The following is a 21,227-nucleotide window of genomic DNA, read 5'->3' on the forward strand; positions in this document are numbered from 1 at the left end:
GGTCATGCCATGCATTTTCCTAACACTTTTACATGCTGACCCTTGCATCGTGGCACGCCAAAACATTGTTGTTGGCATATGACATGTCACATGTCTTAACAAGCCATGACTTGTCTTAACATGCTAACCCTCCCACCATGGCACGCCATAACAAGCCTCCCAAACTGTTGACAGAATGCATGGCATGTCATGACATGCATTTTGCTGACAATTCATGACGCTTGTCATGTCGAGGCCAACAATGATGTTTTGGCGTGCCATGATGCGAGAGTGGCGTGTCATGCAATGCATTTTTCTAACACTTTGACACGCTAACCGTCACATCGTGGCACACCAAAACATTGTTGTATGCGTGGTATGCGATGACATGTCATGGCATGCATTTGCCGATGTTTTGCGCGCTTGACATGCGATGGAATGTTATGGGATTAGGATGTCGTGACATGAATCGCCGACATCTAAATTATTCTGAAATAGTAGGCAAAATGTTGGTGTACCACGATGCGAGTGTTAGCGTAGCCATGACTTGCCTTGACACGCTAACACTCACATTGTGGCATGTCATGACAAGCCTCGCGAATTGTGGACAAAATGCATGGCATGTCATGACATGCATTCTGTCGACAATTCGCGATGCTTGTCATGTCGAGGCTAACAACGATGTTTTGGTGTGCCACAATGTGAATGCTAGAGTGTCATACCATGCATTTGTCTAACACTTTGGCACGTTAACCCTCGCATTCTGGCACGCCAAAACATCGCTATTAGCTCCGACACTAGCCTCGTTTCTAAATTATTTTGAAATAGTAGGCAAAGTGTTGGCAAAATGCATGTAAAAAAAGAATCTAGGAAATAGTAGTTCCCGGAGCCTTAAATTAGCTTTTTGGAAATTACTACAACATAGTAGGTAATTATATATGAAGGGTTCTTGCATTTTTTTTAACATTTTGCCTACTATTTCGGAATAAGTTAGATGTCTAAAATGCATGTCACGGCATCCTAATCCCATGGATCTCGGTTCCATTTTCATAGTATACAAAGTTGTCATGTTAGAGCTTTAACACTAAAATCAATCAACATCTTTTCCGGAATCCGTATGCATCCTCATTTGATATGCAATGTGACGTATGAAGAAAGAGAGAAGCACAAAGCGGATATACACCTCTTACACCAAAGTCTATCTCTCCAAGGCAAGGGATCCAAGATGTAGATAAGAGTCCAAGATGAAGATATAAAAATTGTCCATGTTCAAAAGATATATATAGCCATACATATATAATGTAGAAGTACCATTTAACAGAAGTTATGCTTCCACCTAATTAATACAATAATATTCAAAATCCAAACTGTTTTCAAATCTGAATGCGTTCATGAAGCAGTGTCTGCAGATACAATATGGCAAACCAACTTCAGATCTCATCAATTTTAGGAACTTGACTAGAATAGCTATCCTCCTATTGACTTTTCTCGTTTCCTGATTTCTTCTAAAACAGCCCATGTTACCTGCAAAACAATGCACCAACATCACGCAATCAACCAATTACACAAGGCCAACGGAAGCTCCAGCAGCTCCTGTCCCGGCACTCTCATGTTTAACTTTCTGGAACTACGCACATATTGTGCGTAAAAATTTGTAAAATACTCAATTTGAAGTGAAAAAAAAATCATACTGCACTCGGGATAGATGGATAGATAAATGTGTGCGCATTATTAATTGTGCATGTTTGAGAGAGAGGTTACCATGACATTAGGTGCATAACTGACAAAAGTAGAAGGAATCCCAGTGCAGAATGCAAGGGGTCCTCTTGATTTTAGAATTTTAAGTGCGGAATCCAGGGAGCTAACATTTCGAAACGCTGATTCGCATGCCGCAGCACACAAACCTGATATAGCACTAGCACCTGAGTTAATAATTAAAAGTTAAACACCGCCACTAATTCATTGATACAATAAAACTCGAAACTATTTAATATAATGTTCATCATCAGTTCGAAAAGTCAGTGTTACTGGATTACAACGAGTGTTCAGTTTTAAGATATAAGATGTGCATGATCGACCATATATATTCCAATATCTTTAATTTTTATTAAATTTTAGTTTTGAGAGAGAAAAAAAAGAATTAAGAATGTACCGAATTGTGCGTGAGATTGGCTGAAACCACAGGATTCCTTGAGATAACGGAGACTTGGATTATAGGAGGCAAGCATACCGAAGTCTAAGCTGGTTCTTGACCTCACATAAGGACCCATTCCTTTTGTCCATATTTTTGGGTACCTAGCTAAACCTGCCAATGTCCAAGGCTTTGCAAAAAAGTTAGGTGATCCAATTTTAGCTCTATAGTAGCCTACATGCAAATACAATGGAACCCTAATACATGTTGCAACTGCTCCAGCAGCCAGCCCACAAGCAGCTTCCTGATGTAACATTGGTGGCATTCCATCGTTCGTAGAAATTGCTTTCCTTCTCAGAATCCTAAATAAAGTAATTAAACCAAACTCACTTTTGAGAGGAAAAAAGAAATTCAATCAAAATAGTCAGGTTAATTGGAGGCCTGCCAGGATACCAACTGGCTTTGACCAAGAGAAAATTAACCTCAGTTCTACTCAAATCTCTGTTGACACGCTTGATTGTTCTAGGGTGTTGAATCATTAAACTTTTAATTGGCTCATTGAGTATCAAAAGGGTTCATTTTGTACCCTAAACAATCAACCGTGTTAATAAATGAAATCAAACTTGAAGAAAATTGAGTACAAAATGAGGAGTTCTTGAGGAGTCATCGAGTCTTTACATATATTGTGTTTATATTGGTGGTATTGGTACTGGCAGGGCTAGTTCTAAAATTTAGTAGAATATATACTTACTCGAATAATCCAAGTAGTTGAGACGTAATGAAAGTATTAGCCAAAATCATACGAGGAATAATCTGCTAACAACAACCAATTTAAAGTTAATAATATTGAAGATAGACTGCAACTGATATCATAAATTAAATTAACATTTCAATATAAATTATTTATATGTAAGGAATATACAGTACACCTCGGACTCCGAAGCTCATTTTCAACCACATCAGACATTTTGTCACAGATCAGATCATCAGTAGGCTTGTCAAAATTAGGGAGAAAAAAAAAACCAAGCTTTTTCATAGATCGAAATGAGATAAATTAGGCAACTTATTTATTTGCTAGCTAGCTAAATAGTTCTCAAATAAATAAACAAAAAAAAAAAAAAACAGCTAGGGTTGGAAATTGGAACCTTGATGTTTTTTTGGAAAAACAAATGGACTGTGGGACTGTTTTGAAAGCGAGCGACAGTGTCTGGAGATGCAAAATAGAAGACAGTGGCCGAACTGGCAATAGCGATATAGCTTGTAAAAAACCCAGCAGCTCCACCGTACACAAATGGCTTCACCGACGGCCAGTAATGTTGCATCCACCGTGGATTTGAACCCGCAGGAGGAGGACTACCACCTGATTTACTCAAGGGTTTCATGCCCACATTCTCCTCTCTCTCTTCCATATCTCTCTCTCTCTCTCTCTCTCTCTCTCTCTCTCTCTCTCTTTTATATTCTCATTTTCATTTTCTTTAGAAACCATGAGTTTTCAAGGCCTTGTTTTACACTATGGAAGAAAGAAGGTCTCATCATGCAGCTTCATCTTACACTAACAAAGAAGGTCCTTTTTCCAACAACCAGAAAATGGATTCCCTGCCACCCCAATTTTAACTTGCCTACTCTCTAGAGAGTATTGGCATAAACCAATACTGTACCGAGTACCTACCACCAGTCATGCAACTGGCATCACGCAATGGACATATTGTCTTTTATTTATATTTCGATCCTTTCAAATTTGTGATTTGGTTCCACACCTACAACCTATAGAATTCAGTGGCAAATAGAAATTAGAATCCAGCATGCTCTAGAATTGGCTTGACTAACATGATAACAATCTTTATCAAGAAAAAAAAAACCATGAAAAATTGCAAATGACAAAAATAATTGGGCTGAGTTCCAAACCGGCCAAATGACACTGAATAAAATCACATTATAAGGGTTTTGTTTGATTCGGTTTCACTCATGGCCTTTTGGAAACCAACCAAATCGATATATATATATATATATATGAAGATGGAAAAATGTTAAAAAAAATATAATATTACTGCCTATGATTTTATTTTGTGATGGAAAATGAAATTTATCTTTTCATTATCTTTTAGTTGACAAAGATAGTTGTATTAATAAATAGTTTACATAGTTGACGATCAAATGGGTTTTGTCGTACATGTAGTTTCCAATATAACCAATGGTCCTTTGTAATGATTGTGAAGAATTGGGATGGGATGGAGAACACACGTTCCTAATTATAACCAAACAGAGATCATTGATAACCTTATACGTTTAATGCAAGGTGACCCGGTGCTGCCAATGAGGCTCTGGTATAAAGGCTTTCGTGGAACAATAGAGCGTATCCCATCCAATATGTGGGAACCTTGTTTGAAACTTGAAATCAGTGGCCAACCTTATGATACGCGGCAATATTTTTTACATTCATATTTGGTTCGAATATCCAAAATACAAACATCATGAAGTAAATAAGATTCTAATCTTGGCAAAAATACAAGTTTTAACATATTTGCTTTGAAAAGAAATGTCATCAGACCAAAAGCTGGAGGCACAGGGGACGAGAGAGAAGAGGGGAATGAAAAATATAAAGGAAACTTTAACGAAAAGCTCTCTGTACTGTTTACTTTAACGAAAAACCACATTTTTACACTAAAAAGTCAATCCTGGTACTATTCACATTAACCTTTATTTTGTTCTTATCAGTTAAAACTCAAAGTTTTCAAGTCATTTTCATTAGTTTTCCTAAATAGAGAACTTTAACGAAAAGCTCCTGGTACTGTTCACTTTAACGAAAGACTATAGAATTCAATCTTTATAAATAGTTTAGTCATACAATCATAACACAACAAAACCTGTTACCAAGTTGGTTTCAGTGAAACTTTTCAAGTGAACCCTCATGCATTCCAGGATTTCGGAGAATTTTGATAATTTTATGATTTTTATAATTAAAATATTATAAAAATTAAATATATATTTCGATTCGGTTCGGTTTGATTTTTTTCCGGTTATGTTTTTTTTCAACCTCAGTCTGGTTTTTGGTCCAATTTTTTTCGGTTTTTGGTTTTTTTAACCCACCCCTATTAGGAATAACCAGTTGTTTGATTTTGTTCGTGGACGCAGAGAAATTGGGGTTGATGCCAAGCAAATCTATAGCTAGGTTTAAATACTAAAGGGCCCCTTTATTTTTTCGGAAACTCTTATTTATGCCAGAAAGCATGGGGAATTAGGGTTTACTGCATTTTCGCTCCATAAAGGTATAATTTTTAAATTTAAACTCCATAGCATATCTTCGAATGAGGATACTCTTCGGATTCTCTTTGTGAGAATTCTAGAAATTCGTGAATCATATCTGTTCATCATACGTTTGGTTAGAAATCATTTTAAATTTTTTATGTAAAATTGAACACAAACAGTACCTGACAAAAACTGACTGCATGATATTCGATGAACAAATATGATTTACGGATCTCTGAGATCCTTACAAAGAGAATCCGGAGAGAATTCAGGTTCCATATATTCCACTTCATACCTGTTTTGGCTTTTGTGAATTAGCTTTGTATTTATTTATTCTTTTGAGCCTTTTATTATCTGGTGGACATGGATAAAAAAAAAAATTACCCGGTGGACAAGGTCTTCACCATTACATAATTACATCTCGATTTTAAACTTTTCTCCATTTTCATAAGAATTTAGTGCAGATTATATATCAATTATCGAAAAATAAAGAAATTGAGTTTTATGATTATTATTGTGTTGTTTGCTTTTATGAAGGTTTTCTCAACATTCTTATGGCTTTATTCTATTTAAAAATTTAATCTTTATTTCAAGGATACGTTATCCGAGCGACAAAATTGTCGTTTTAGAGCTTTAACACTAAAATCAATCAACATCTTCTCCAGAGTCCGCATGCATCCTCATTTGATGTGCAACGTGACTTGTGAGAAGAGAGAAAAGCACAACCAAAGTCTCTCTCCAAGGCCCAATTGATTTAAGCTAAGAATTCATTCCAACAAACAGATTCGCTGGTCATTGATTTATGCAGATGCAACGACCGCCCTCGGTCAAAAACATATTTGTTTAAGGGTGTGCTATCCTTCTAATTTTCTACCGTCGGATCAGATGAAATGAAAAAGATCAACGGACAGAAATTAACAAGGGATGTGTGGATAGCACACCCCTCTGCTTAACATGATCATGCAGTACAAGCAACACAAACTGTCAACCTGCAGAGCTTCAAACGCCAAACCCCTGCTTATAATGTGGTGTAAAAAATTTATTATTTCGCCTCGACATTCATTCCTTGTCCAATTGTTCCTAACGAGAAGATCCCTCTCGAGTACTCAACTTCAGAATCAATCACAAGGGGTGTAATCCTTCCTACCATTCCAGTCACACCCGAAAAATTACTAGTACAAATATCATAAATTCAAGTAAATCCTACTCCAACTCCGATATTAAAATTCTCAATAATCAGTTAGACTCTGTAGGCGTGATTTTGCAGAAACAGGACTGCAATACAACTAGAAAACTTATTGTTTGAAGTTTAAACTCAACTCCAGCAGAAATATCCGTCCACGCAGATAAACTACAACCCAACTTTCTTTTCCAACTTCTGGATCTGGTTGAGGAAAATCCATGTCATCTGCATAATTTAACACCAAATAATCAGAATATGATCGAGAAATATGTTGGCACCTGAAAGTAAATGGAACATCCCTTGAGGAAGGAAGAGAGCGAGAAGAGTACCATGACGTGGGGCGCAATTCTAACACAATATACCGGAAACCCAGTGTAAAATTTCAATGGTCCTCCTGCTTTCAGGGTTTTCATGGCACAATCAAAAGAGCCAGTGTATGGATACTTCCCCTGGGCATCAGGCTGCATTTTCTGAATTTGGGTTTTCACATAGTCAAAGGGCAAACTGCAAGCAGCAGCGAAAAACCCTGAAACGGTACTGGCACCTACAAAGAGAAAGGAAGCACATGTCAATTCACCATATGCATAGGCCAAATATTAACCGCGGAATAGAGAGAATGGAATATATGAAATTAAGAGTTAACATTCCCCTTATGTTGGTAGCCATAAGCATAGGGCAAAACTAGAAAGTTCAATAACCGCTTTCCACGAGGACAACGTAGGATGAAATACCATATAGATCATTAATAAAATGCTGGAGACTAATTACAGGGAAACAAAAATAATATAATATACTTTCACTTTTTTGGCATAAAATATAGTTTCAATTTGATAATGCGGATACAAAGGGAAGAAAGAGAGAGTGAGGTCAGCACTCAAAATAGAATAATTGGAAAAGCAAATATCATCGATGAACACAAAAACTGTATGTGGGCCTAGGGGTCAAGACAAAATTCAGGAAAATTTGTCCAACTTCTCTACAGACCCAACTGATGACAATGTTGTTCGATAATAAATTTTGGACACGTGAAAACACAGAGATGTTTTGACTATGTAGGTTTAACTCTACAATGTTCATTCCAAAGCTTTCCTCACATAAAGCAAAACCTGCCTTAATGTATGAAGTCCATTACTCTTCTTTCCATGTTAACAAGACCGAATATTTTCATTACTCACAAAAAGAATCGGTCAAAAAGAGTAGACTGAATAAATGCTTCGGATATCAGAAGAAGTTAGAAAAATCAAGCTAATTTCAATCACATCCCAAATAATTTAAAACAAAAAAGAATCACCGTTTTATACTACTTGCAAAGAATCTTACCCAAGATAGTAGCAGCTTCACCAAATCCAAGGGAATCCTTGAAAAACTCAACACTTTGATCATAAGAGGCAAGCATTCCCATGTTCAATGCCATTGCTCTAACTACAGTAGGGCCTGCACCTTTCCAAAGTGCCAAAACCCCTTCATCTGCAGTAATGCGATAGAGAGCATGGAAAGCATTTGTGTAGTTCCGGCGCTGAGCAGCAGGCAAAGTAGCATCAGCTTGCATACGAATGAGTGCTAAATCTGCTGGACTTCCAACAGATGCTCCAATGGCACCAGCAGTTAGCCCACACAAGGCTTTCTGGTATAGAGGTAGGGGCTTCCCATCATTGGCCTCAATTGCTTTGTTTGTCAGAATCCTAAACAGGTTTATCAAATTCAGATTAACAAGATGATAAAAAAACAATTTACATATAAATCATCATATCACATGATAAAAGTACTTAAGAAGATCTACAAAATCAAACTAAACAAAAGCAAATCTATCACTAAAACAATTCAAATGCTTTCAAAAGCTCACTTAAAGTCTGGATTTTGCAAAAGACTCACCTGAATGATCCAAGACGAGCTGTGGTATATGTAGCTTGTCTTAGTAGTCCAGCAGAGAGTCCCTAATCATAGAATTTCAGTTTAGATAAACTATCATTGTAACATGTAAACTTAAGTCAATCAATCAGCACATACAACATCAAGAACTTTAAGTCAATAAAAAACATTCTTCTACATTCCGAACCTCAAATCTGACAACTCCTTAGATTGCATTAGGATTCGGGAATCAGAGAGAAAGGGTTTGGACTTTGGAATACAATTTTAAGTTTAAATTGGTTGGATGTTATATGAAAGACAACACTTTTTAGTCAAATACATGGATGAACTAAAACATAAGCAGATGATGAATTTGATAACGCCTTGGTCAAATGTGTTATTCGAAAGCCTATATGAAGTGATCATTCTGAACGAACTTATCTTTAACACATCTTTACCGGTACAAATTCAAATCTAAACACCTTACAAGCATCACTTGATTTGAAATATCATTCAACACTGGATCAACAATATATACGAAAAGTACTCAAATTCTAATCACATTTTAAGAAGTATACCTTATACAAAGCACCAACACCTTCCTCTTTAATCATGGTCCTGGTGACCTGGGCAGCTGATCCCTGACCCAATTGAATTCTCACCTGTACCAGCCAAGATAACACGAACCCAGAAAGCATGAGTTCCAATTAACCAAATTATAGCACAAATCAAAACAAAAACTTTCAGAAAAAAAAAACTAAAAAATTCCAGATCTAAAAATCATCAAGGAACCCCGATTTCAGCTCAAAATTGAAGTGGAAATCAATAAAAACGAAAGAAAAAACATTGGTTCAATCCAAATCTCAAAAATGTAATAAAAGATTCAAACTTTAACAGTCCAAAAACTCACCTTGATCATATCGATTGGCTGGATGACACAGGTAGCAAGCATACCAGAGGCTCCGCCATTGACGAAGGGCTTAATGGTTGGCCAAACACCAGATTTGGGCGTACCTTTGTCTCCCATAATTTGGATTGGAAGTGAAGAAGTGAGGAGCTCGAAGAAGGGAGAGAAAGGGCGGAGGCTGCTTTTGCTTTGGAGTCGCAGAAGATGAGAAAACAGAGGCAATTTAACAGACTTAGCTACTCGCGCTCTTAACAAACCCTCTGCCTCCTTGCTTTCCTCACGACATGAAAATTATTTTAATAAAAATGGAAAATCAAAATGGACAAGCTTGTCTTATGACCTCACAAGTCTAGTAAATTACAATGATAGAACTACTTTGTGCCAATTGTGATTTATTATTGTTTAAGCCCACTCTAATATTTTCTTTTATTGAAAAAAAAAAAAGTGATTTTCTATTTGTATAAAATAATTAAAAGTCCATGACCATCGTTCTAATTATCTTCTTTTTTACTTAGATTAAAACCCACACGAAGTGTGACTCTGTTTTCTTCTTATAATACAAAAATTGCTCTTAATAATAAGAAAACCTGTCTAAATATTTTTCGTTAAATTATGAATGAATTTTTATTAATTCTCCTTCAAATTAATCCCCATAAACAAGTTACAACTACATTAGAAATATTGTGAACGGTTATTTCTAACATATAATTAAGTTGGCGCTTTTGAAGAGATTGCTCCATTGTTTTCATCTAAAACATATAAAACTAATTCTATAGTAAACAACTAAAATATGTTTGTTTAATTCTCCAATTGGTATAGAAGATGCAAACCATATTTGATGTGCCAATAGAACACTAGGTGTATATTCAACTGAACTTTTATTACTTTTTAAATTCAAAATAATACCAAATCAGTATGGGTATTTTTTTTTTTTGTTCCATATTTTATTAACTTAAAAACAAACTTGTTTGTAATAAAATAATTAGTTGGCGAAAGAGAGTAGGTTGGGAGTCAAATTTGACTGGCCAAACTAAAGAGAAGAATTGGGATCATGAGTTCTCCCTTTCCACATTTTAGTAAATATTCTCCCTAAACCTATGAGATGATAGAAGAGAATTGATAAAGTCAAAATAGTTGCAAGGGTATATTTGGCCATAAAGATAGGGTGGTGTTATTCTTACACCCTTATTAATTTTTCTCCATTGAACTTCTTCATTTTATTCGATTGAACGACCATAAATTGAGAGAAGTGTGTAAGATGTAAAAAGTGGCGTGTAAATCGCACAACCTTGAAAATATATACAAAATAATTGATGTAGGTTATGAAACTCTTATATTGGTTTGCTTGTAAGCTTTAATTTACAGTGACATAAGACAAGTAACTTGACGTAGTAATTTTGTTGTGCATACATGTTAGACAACGGGATCAAACATTGTCAAATGCGAAACTATAATAAACTACATTTGAAACACGTGTTAAGGATGGACAGAGAGCAGTCATTTCATGAGTTGTGGTTGTTGTTGTTGCCTTTCTTTGTATTCAAAGAAAGCTCACGAATGTAGCAACCTTGACTTTCTGGTAGAGAGTCTGATAAGGAAGAAACTCAACGACATTTACTTGTCTTAGAAGACCATATGCATTCCCACTTTATGTTATATTATATTATATAGATGCAATCGAAGCAATGCAAAGGGCAAATAAGTAATTAAAGTACTTTTGGCTGTAAAGCAGTAGGCACCGAGACGTTAAGAATTTTTTTTTTTCATGCGCAGATGCACTGCATATTACAAAAAGATTAATGAAGATTTTTTTCGGATCCTCTTTGTGAAGATCTTGAAGATTCTTAAATCGTATTTATTTATTATACATCAGTGTAGTCTTAAATTATTTTAAATATTTTTATTTAAAATTAAATATAAACAATACTTGATGAAAATTGACCATTCGAATTTGATAAACGAACATAATTTAAAGATTTCTAAACTCCCAACAAAAATCGAGAGAGGATCCTCATTTCAAAAAGATCGATACTTTCAGGGGAATTCGATGCCTCCAAAATAAATGGTCACGTTGGGAGGCTATTTTGGTAATTTCCAAATAAGGATTCTTGCTGCCCATCGCCCGCCTCACCAGGACCTCAGCTTATCCAACCAGCCAAGCTGCCAATGGATTATTCACAAATATTAAATTACAAAACCGTCCAGTTTAAGATATTGGAGCCTTTTTTTGGGTCGACTGTCTCTTACTTTTGGGTGAAATATTAGAGCATTTAGTAACCAGTCATCACTAACGTGAGGACTTTGATTTTTGTGTGAACAACATTTGATACCATCCTTACGAGAATCCGTAATGTCACTTTCAATCATGGGGCAGTGTTATCAACATCAGTATATTCTCGTGTACTTTCGACCTTGTTCTTCTTTCTTTCTCTCGATCATAAACTATGGGATCTAATATCTAATGTTTGCGTAAATGAAAAGTTGATTAACCAACACTGGTACCTACTATTTACGATACGAAAAAAAAAAAATTTAAGTTGGAATCTTTTCTCATTTACCGATCAAGAATTAAAATCTACATATGAACTAAGCAAGACTATTTATCATTAAGATGCAAGCCTACCTTGCATGCAAGAAGCCGAAAAAATTCCTTTGCATTGATCATAACATCGATCACATATGTATAAACATGTTAGATGGATGTTGTTGATGGTGTGATGATGTGGAGAGTTGTCTCACATTGAAAAGTTAATGACGTTGTATATATGCTTATAAAGAGATGGAGCACTTATTAGTGGAAGCTCAATTTTTTTCGTGGCATCAAAGTAAATTAAGTCACCCGTATTTGGCTCAGCCCAGTCCACGTACTCCAACATCACTCAATAGATGTTTTGTCCATGTTACTTAAATGACCCTACATGTGGGAGCATGTTAAAAACGTGAATCTTACATTGGGGAATTAAGGAATATCTTGTAAATTTTGAATATTTTCCTTATTGTACAGTTAAATTAATCTCAACGCACTAAGAGCATCTTCACTCGTTATTGGAGGGCATAGGCAATGAAGTTGCCCCCGCTATTTACTCTACCTGTTTGGAAGGAGAAAGGACAATGGAGATTACTATTCACAAATATATATTTTATTTTATTAATGTTTTCTTTGTCTTATTCCCACATGTCATTATTTGTCATAGAACCTTGGTTCTTTTTCCTACATCAAGTAGCATTAGAGCAGGTTATCCGCTGTGGTTGAAGACCATACCTATGATTTACAATCTGTTTGAAGAGCACATTGTTGAAGAAGTTAGTTTCGTCGATTGGAATTTACCATCAATTTACGATGAGCACATTGATGAAGACAAAGTGAATAATCATTTTGTGAATGCAGTTGATGAGGATGGTAGCGAGCCTTCCATGCGTCAAATGGTAAGCTGTGACTGCTATTTGTGTTCCAGATGCTACAAGAAGCTTTCAAAGTACTCCAAGCATGATGCAAATGGAGATGCTTCAAACCTACAAGGAATGGATGATGGCAAATGGCTAATGATGTCCCAAATGAATTTTGAAAAGAATTTCAGGCAGTCTACGATTTTTATGACTTCAACATGGATGGAACAAGGCGGTGTCCATCCTTCCTCAAGCCTACCGGTGATGCTTAAAGAGGCCACTCATGTGATAAGTTGCGGTTACGAAGACAAAACTGAATGGGGTTTAAAACTAGGTTGGATTTATGGATTTATCATATATAACATTCTAACGGGTTTAAAGATGCATTTTCGTGGTTGGAGGTCATTTTCAATCAAGAAGAAGGAACTAAGGCCTACAACATTTGGAAGATTGGGGAAGTGGTGTTTTCGTGAATATTTTGTGGCTTGGAACACTATGACTGCCGTGAACTTCATTTTACTATTAGGATAATGGTAGGGCGACCAAATTTGCAAACCAAATGATGTGGTTGTAGATGGTTGGATTATTAGTTAAGTGTCGATTAACATACTTGTTTCTTATTGGTAACACTTCATTTAGTTTACAATTTAGTCTAAAAATTTGATCTCTCTAGCATTGCTTTTACTACTATGGTTGTTGTGGAAGAATTTGCAAGGTCATCCCATAGATTGAGGAAGACCAAATGAAACTCCAAAGCGATTTTTCTTTTAAAAGGAGAGAATGATGCGGGAGCCAAGGCTTAAGGAAAAACAAATTGAAAGCTTCTCGTTGACATTTGAAATTCAAGTAATAAAGGCATTTTAATTTATTTTGAGTGACATAGGAACTTGTTAAGTCCTTTTTAGAGTTTCTTAGGAAGTTGATGTATATTTATGTTACTTTATCTTTAGTTCCTTTAAATATTGATGTTTAGAAGCCTTTGGGGACTAGACTTGAATGAATTAAAATATATTTTGCTATGTGCAATTGAAGTGAGTGATTTCTCCTTTCTCAATCAAGCGTTTGGCTTGGTTTTGTGAGCGAATCCACAATTAGTAATGTCGAGCAAGCTCCGTTGCCCCTGGTTGAGCGAATCCTAGGTCATTTATCTCTCGTCTTTTCGAGACCCTTTATCCTTTCCTACATCAATTATCGCTGTAGATTTTTGATTAATTTTAAATGTTTAATTTGCAAGTATATTGAACTTTGCAAGATTTTTTAAGTGTCAACTGTATAACTATTTAAAATAAATTTTTTTGGTAATTTTTATGATTTTTTAGAGTTAAATTAATCCTAGCTGTTGATTTATTTTTTTAATTTTTTGAAATCAGAGGCTCTCAAAGCGCCACGTGGAAGCTGCAAAACTTCTATTTTTTAACCTTTGGGAATCCAACGGTCCAGATGAAATGACAATTGAAAATATCCAACGGTCTGCAAGCATTACAATTGTGTTGTCCCGTGGTGTGATGGGTTGGGCTGTCACATGAGTGGGGCCATACCTCACCCCTTCTAATTGAAAGGACGAAAGCCCGTGCACTGTTGCAAGGGCACCAGCCCTTGCTCCAATTGATTCTCCAACTTTGGACCCGTGGAGGAGGTTTTCTAGGTTGGAGGCAATTTAACCCAATTGCAAATTTGCAAGGGCAATAAAGAGACAGGTGGAGATGCTCTAAGATGCAAACACTAATTCACTTGGATCACTTGGATCAGTAGTCATACGTGATCTGTGGCACGGTTGAATTATTCGTGATGGGGAGATTATATATTTATACAAGTACGTATACCTTACGTGTTCGTGATCATATGGCATGCGCCATGCAAAGTCTTTTCATAAAAAAATAAGTGACTCACACAGCTATAAATCAGATTCCCCAAGTTGGTAACTGCTTGGACGGTTGGACCTAAAGTTTCATACCCCGATCACTATCAAGGTTCTTAATTAGGTTTTAATTAAATCGTGGAATAAAATTACATTTAATACTATCCGTATAATGTATGTAGTAAATATATTAAGAATTTTTTAATCAGCCAAATGAATAAGAAAAGGGATATATTTTCCAAAGATTACTGGCCAAACCAAGCTGCGAGCTTCCAAAACGGTTCTCTTGGTAGTGTGTGCGCGCATGGAGTGATAAATTGAATGTACCAGTTTGGAGATTCAAGCAACCAAAATTACCAATCCTAAAAAGCAGTCTACTCGAACAACAAGAAATCGAGATTTTGTCATAAAATCATTTAACAATATAAAAAGTAACTCAACTACTTATAAGTAAATAATGTGTAATCCCATATTCTCAACATTTCTCACTCGATAATGTATATATTGAATCTAAAAAATACCAATTATAATGATTCATAAATTCTCTTTCATTGCACAACATACTAATGGTTTGAGTAAATATATTACGCTGCTAATTTCAAGCTCAGATAAAAGAAAAGAGAAAATGCATTAGGTAATCGACAGTCGACATTACGTTTTTGCGTCGAATCCCTATAATACTAATGGTTTGCACACAAGCTCTATTGGTTGGTTGGTCCCTTTGAATAATGATGCCTATTACTGCGGCGCGGCCCAACTTCAACTCGTGTATGGTACATGTGGTCCTCAACCTCTAGAATTTCTCTCTGAAACAATGCATGAGTGCATGCAACCTGTGTATATTTGCAACCCCGCCCGCCCCTCCTTATTTGATTGTGTGTGTTTTCCTCTTTTAAATTGATTTATAACTTCAATGTCGAAACTTTCAGTCAATAAATACAAACATATACGTTTTCATGCATTAACCAACTATTATGCCAACTATTGCATGGTAATAGAACCAACGAAGCATAAAATATCTATGGGTTCCAAAAATAATGATAAATAAGAGAAGGAAAAGTTGGTGCAAGTGCATCCAGCAGTAAACAGCTAATCACACTCGAAAGACGCTTGGCTTGCTGCACATGGACATGCTGGTGCGCCAACTTTTCAACTTACCCATATGCCCTTCCAAAACCAACCCCGATTATAGTACTCTTTTATTTTTTATTTTTTATTTTCTGATATGGAATGTTTTCAAAACGATAAATAATAAAAGTGAGTATTACACAATGTTTGAAAAAATCATTTTAATTTAGGATGGTGCTATTCACACACACATTTTCATTTTACACATAATTTTTTTTTTCAATTTTTGGTATTTAAATCAAAGAAATTGAAGAAAATAAAAAAATAGGGTGAATCGATGCTAGAGTAAACCAGCAAATCAATAATGCTAGGGGAACGTGGGGTTGAAGATTTGAGAGAGAGAATCGGGTGGCTAGTGGGTGTTGCCTTCGGTAGCTTACTCTTGCTTGGGTGGAGAGGCTAGGGCATTTGAATTATTTGACAGCATTTTTCTGATTTAGTTATTCGTTTGTGTAGTTATTTATTTATTTATTTATTATTAATTTGCAAACATATTTACATTTTTTTAAAACCGTAATAGGATGAATCACATTGAATTAACAGAGTAAAACACAAGGATTAAATCGATCAAATGAAAAATACAAGGATTAAATTAGCTAATGGAATAAAATACAGGGACCGTTTAACATTTAAGCCTTACTAATTTTGAATCAGTCTAAAACTAGTGTATGATTCATTGTAGTACAAGTGTGAGACCATTATCAAACGAAGAATTCGTTGATATAAGCTTGGGGAACGCTGATGAAAAATTGCGAAGATATAGCTACGGAAATGGAATTAGCAACGAAAGCATGCTAATATAAGGGTGAATCATGCTAATACAAGGGTGAAACGATTATCCGATGAAGACTTGCTTGTGAGATGGATACGAGGTTATGATTAGGAAACAATAAAATGCAAAAGAAAATATGAGAAATAAATATATAATGTGTGTGTATTTAAGTGTTCAATAAGTCTCTTATAATTTATTGGAAACAATAAAATGCAAAAGGAAATTTATCTATTTTCTATCTAAGTGAGTTGCAACCTAGGCAGATGTGTAGACGGGTCTAGATGGGCTAGGCGGGTGCCTCAGCAGGTCTAGGCGTATTTTCTTAATTTTTAAACATCTAAGCATTAATTGAGGCAATAACCAACCATTTAATGCTTAGACGGAAATTTTTAGAGCATATGTTAGGATCCAAGTTTAGGCTGGTGCCAAATGGCAGCGGGAGGAGAGCTGTCTCTTATTATCGTAGCGGACTTCAAATTTTTGTCCATTCCCATTTGATCGAAATAAGGGCAAAACACACACACAAAACCCACAAGAATAGCAAAACAGGGGATACCATATCATAGCACGCAGAGAGAAATAACAAAGATAGCGAGAGACTTCTGCTGTTCATAAAGTTTCAATTTTTATCGAAGAAAAGAGAGAGAAATGAGAGAAATTATAAGCATTCATATTGGGCAGGCTGGAATTCAGGTGGGGAATTCATGCTGGGAGCTCTACTGCCTCGAGCATGGAATTCAACCTGATGGGCAGATGCCCAGGTTGGTATTTTTTTCCTTGTTTCTTATCATTTCTGCTGATATTTCTATTTACATATGCACTTTTCTGTGGATTTGTTTGTTTATTTTTGGTGGGTTTCTCAAATGTTAGTCGATGAATGTGTTTTTTTATTCTGACTTTATCATTTGGAAAATTAAAAGAGGTAACTTTAACAAATAGGCGTTTGCGATCTTCGTTTGTATGAATTTCAGATGTATGATTGTTGTTATCTGTTTATCTGGGGGTGTATCTGTTGATTACATTGATATTTTTTGGAGTTTTAGGTTCTTTTGAGCGGTCTTTCATGTACTTTTGATGGAGCTGAAGGATCAAGCATGGATTTTCTGAATGTATTCGATGGGGAAGCTAAAAGTTAACATAAAAGAAATAGAATTCAATTCAATTTAATCCGATTGATCGTATGCATTTACTTTCTTTGCAAGGTTGTTGTAACCGATACGTCTTGAGTCGGGTGTGCTTAGAGATAGTATCAAGGAACTAAACACGAAGTTCTATGGTTTTGGGACATAGTTATAAACCTTTAACAATAAAACTTTGTTGATCTTCTAATAATAAGGGTAATGCTAGGTAGACCAACTATGTAGACCAAATTTTGTAAACCATGACCTGGTTGTTGATGATTGGATTATTACTTTTAGTGTTGATTAACGTGCTTATTTTCTGTTGGTGACACATCCCATGGATTGCAAATTGGTCTAGAAAGTCGTTATACCTAGCAGTACTCTAGTAATAAGAAAGTTGATCTACTTAAACCCTAATAAAGCTTTATTGTTTTTCTCCTTCTGAGTTTAATGTTTGCAATTTAAGTCTGAATTTGTAGATGATTTGATTGCCTAATGGACAGTTATGGTTTTGTGTCTTCAAAGTGATACAACAGTGGGTAGCGGCCGCGATGCTTTCAATACCTTCTTCAGCGAGACTGGATCAGGCAAGCATGTCCCTAGGGCCATATTTGTCGATTTGGAACCAACTGTTATTGATGAAGTAAGGACTGGGTCTTACCGCCAACTCTTTCACCCCGAGCAGCTTATTTCTGGAAAGGAAGATGCTGCTAATAATTTCGCAAGAGGACACTATACAGGTAATGGATACTCTTCTTTCATTGATGAATGCTTTTATTATGTTAATCTCGTTGATTTGACCTCTGGTTGTGCTCTGCAGTTGGAAAGGAAATTGTAGATCTCTGCCTTGATCGAGTTAGGAAATTGGCCGATAATTGCACTGGTTTACAAGGATTTTTGGTGTTTAATGCTGTGGGTGGTGGTACCGGTTCTGGTTTGGGGTCCTTGCTGTTAGAACGCTTGTCCGTGGATTATGGAAAGAAGTCAAAGCTTGGATTCACCATCTATCCTTCTCCACAGGTACTTCATCCACAAATATTATGATATTCGACTCTCCTCAAATAGTCTATGCAGCTTCTTATGCAGAAGAATGTTTCTGTTTATACGTTATCTTATGATTTCATAATTATAATGCATCTTTTTTAGAAAAACAAAAAGAGAAAAAAGAATATAGGGTCTGTTGATATGGAGCTCATCTGTGCCTTAATTCTTGTGGATTGCAGGTTTCAACAGCAGTTGTTGAGCCTTATAATAGCGTTCTCTCTACTCATGCTCTCCTTGAACACACCGATGTATCTGTGCTCTTGGACAATGAAGCTATCTATGATATTTGCAGAAGATCTCTAGACATCGAGAGACCAACGTACACCAATTTGAATAGACTGATATCGCAAGTCATATCCTCCTTGACAACATCATTGAGATTTGATGGAGCCATTAACGTTGATGTCACAGAGTTCCAGACTAACCTTGTACCATATCCCCGCATTCATTTCATGCTTTCCTCATATGCTCCTGTTATCTCAGCTGCAAAGGCATACCATGAGCAGATTTCTATTCCTGAGATCACAAATGCAGTTTTTGAGCCCTCAAGCATGATGGCCAAGTGTGATCCCCGGCATGGAAAATACATGGCTTGCTGCCTAATGTACAGGGGTGATGTTGTTCCCAAGGATGTCAATGCTGCCGTTGCAACCATCAAAACAAAAAGGACTGTACAGTTTGTTGACTGGTAAGAACAATGCCTAAAGAGGAAAAGAAAACAACGAAAAATACTTACATATTTTTTATATCATATCTAATGTTGTTGAAGAAACTTACTTTGTTCAAATGCCATAGTCTCGACTCTCGAACATCAGTACACACTGTAGGAACGGAGATTTATTATGATGCTGAAATTATCTTGATGCCATGTTCTTTTCATCTTTAATAACGAGTTTTCTTTCAGATAAACAGTTTAACCATTTGTGCATCATCCGTCTGAATTATGGTCCTCGTATATGTTTTATCTGACGCGTTTGGTGGTTCAATTCTGCAGGTGCCCAACAGGTTTCAAATGTGGCATAAACTATCAGCCTCCAACAGTTGTACCAGGGGGTGATCTTGCCAAGGTTCAGCGAGCAGTGTGCATGATCAGCAACAACACTGCTGTGGCTGAGGTGTTCTCACGCATTGACCACAAATTTGATCTCATGTATTCCAAGAGGGCATTCGTTCACTGGTATGTTGGTGAGGGAATGGAAGAAGGAGAGTTTTCAGAAGCTCGTGAAGATCTGGCTGCTCTAGAGAAAGATTACGAGGAGGTTGGTGCCGAAGGTGTGGATGATGAAGAGGGAAGTGAAGATTACTAGTGTTGTAATGCAAGAGAAACAGTGTTGTATCATTCATCTTCAGCTGTCTCTGTTCCTTTTGTTGTGTCGTACACTCGCGTGCTGTGAAATTGTGACAATCATCACTATGTTCTGATTATGTTTTTTTGTGAAGTGACATTTCTGAAAAACCTGAATGTTTATGGTCCTCTTTCAAAGATTTTTTACGTTGTATGTTTCCCAGATGTTTCAAATAGAATTCGGTACTAATGAAGCCATCTCCAACCGAGAAAGGGGTCAAATGACTTCTTTTAGCCCTATAATTCGGTAAGAAATTATATTTTAAAGAATAATGAGGTCATATTTTATATCATCTCCAACCGAGGGGGTCAAAGGTTTATAGGCCAAATATAATCCTTTGATAAAAAATCATCTCCAACTGAAAGGATCATAGGCTAAACATAATTTATTATTATAAATAAATTAATATGGTTAATTAAATTAAACTATCATACTAAAATAAGGTTTTCAGACATATTTTGAGTGCCACTTGTCCACAAATGAATAAGCTTCCAGATTTCTTATCTTTATATAATCTTAATAATTTTTCTGATAGGATTTCGAGTGACTGCGTGTCGCTAAAGAAATTAACTCTCCAGACTTCTTATCTTTATGTAATCTTAATAATTTGTTGGATAGGATTTCGAGTGCCACATGTTGAGATGTAATTGGTTGTGCAATTTTAGATATGATTCTTATTTATGTGACACTTCTTATGTCACATCCCGGTCCGGGGGGGGGACCACTTCCGGGGCCCACTCCACCACCGTAGCACGATATTGTCCGCTTTGGACCCCAACCAGGCCCTCACGGTTTTGTTTCTAGGAACCCACACGAGAACTTCCCAGTGGGTCACCCATCATGGGAGTGCTCTCGCGTGCTACTCACTTAACTTCGGAGTTCCAACGGAACCCGAAGCCAGTGAGCTCCCAAAATGCCTCGTGTTAGGTAAGGATGGGAATATACATATAAAGATCACTCCCCTGGGTGATGTGGGATGTCACAATACACCCCCCTTAGGGGCCCGACGTCCTCGTCGGCACACACGCGGCCAAGGTTAGGCTCTGATACCAAATTATCACATCCCGCCCTGGGGCAACCCACTTCCCAGGCCCGCTCCACCACCGTAGCACGATATTGTTCCCTTTGGGCCCCAACCACGCCCTCACGGTTTTGTTTCTGGGAACTCACACGAGAATTTCCTGATGAGTCACCCATCATGGGAGTGCTCTCGCGCGCAACTCGCTTAACTTTCGAGTTCCAACGGAACCCGAAGCTAGTGAGCTCCCAAAAGGCCT

The 21,227-nt window shown here is 36.5% G+C and overlaps 3 protein-coding genes across 3 annotated transcripts; 1 reads left to right on the forward strand and 2 right to left on the reverse strand.

Annotated features, from left to right (window-relative positions):
* Window positions 1-1,245: 1,245 nt before the first annotated feature.
* Window positions 1,246-3,770, reverse strand: LOC103931427 (mitochondrial dicarboxylate/tricarboxylate transporter DTC-like). The gene is made up of 5 exons (XM_009340902.2): window positions 3,256-3,770; window positions 2,862-2,923; window positions 2,132-2,472; window positions 1,741-1,901; window positions 1,246-1,503 (listed from the first exon to the last, which is right to left on the reverse strand). The coding sequence occupies exons 1-5, from the start codon at window positions 3,517-3,519 to the stop codon at window positions 1,447-1,449; spliced, it is 885 nt and encodes a 294-aa protein (XP_009339177.2). The 5' UTR covers window positions 3,520-3,770; the 3' UTR covers window positions 1,246-1,446.
* A 2,612-nt stretch (window positions 3,771-6,382) lies between these two features.
* LOC103931425 (mitochondrial dicarboxylate/tricarboxylate transporter DTC) lies at window positions 6,383-9,514 on the reverse strand. Its single transcript, XM_009340901.3, has 6 exons — window positions 9,298-9,514; window positions 8,966-9,049; window positions 8,412-8,473; window positions 7,860-8,221; window positions 6,869-7,083; window positions 6,383-6,764 (listed from the first exon to the last, which is right to left on the reverse strand). Exons 1-6 carry the CDS (start codon window positions 9,412-9,414, stop codon window positions 6,708-6,710), a joined length of 897 nt encoding a protein of 298 aa, XP_009339176.2. The 5' UTR covers window positions 9,415-9,514; the 3' UTR covers window positions 6,383-6,707.
* A 7,510-nt stretch (window positions 9,515-17,024) lies between these two features.
* On the forward strand, window positions 17,025-20,114 carry LOC103931424 (tubulin alpha-5 chain-like). The gene is made up of 5 exons (XM_009340900.3): window positions 17,025-17,200; window positions 18,086-18,300; window positions 18,381-18,580; window positions 18,784-19,292; window positions 19,599-20,114. The coding sequence occupies exons 1-5, from the start codon at window positions 17,088-17,090 to the stop codon at window positions 19,909-19,911; spliced, it is 1,350 nt and encodes a 449-aa protein (XP_009339175.1). The 5' UTR covers window positions 17,025-17,087; the 3' UTR covers window positions 19,912-20,114.
* Window positions 20,115-21,227: the final 1,113 nt, after the last annotated feature.

This window comes from the organism of the source record quoted next, unplaced genomic scaffold (assembly GCF_019419815.1).
Source record: "Pyrus x bretschneideri cultivar Hongxiangsu unplaced genomic scaffold, Pyrus_bretschneideri_v1 Contig51, whole genome shotgun sequence".
NCBI classification, from domain to species: domain Eukaryota; kingdom Viridiplantae; phylum Streptophyta; class Magnoliopsida; order Rosales; family Rosaceae; genus Pyrus; species Pyrus x bretschneideri.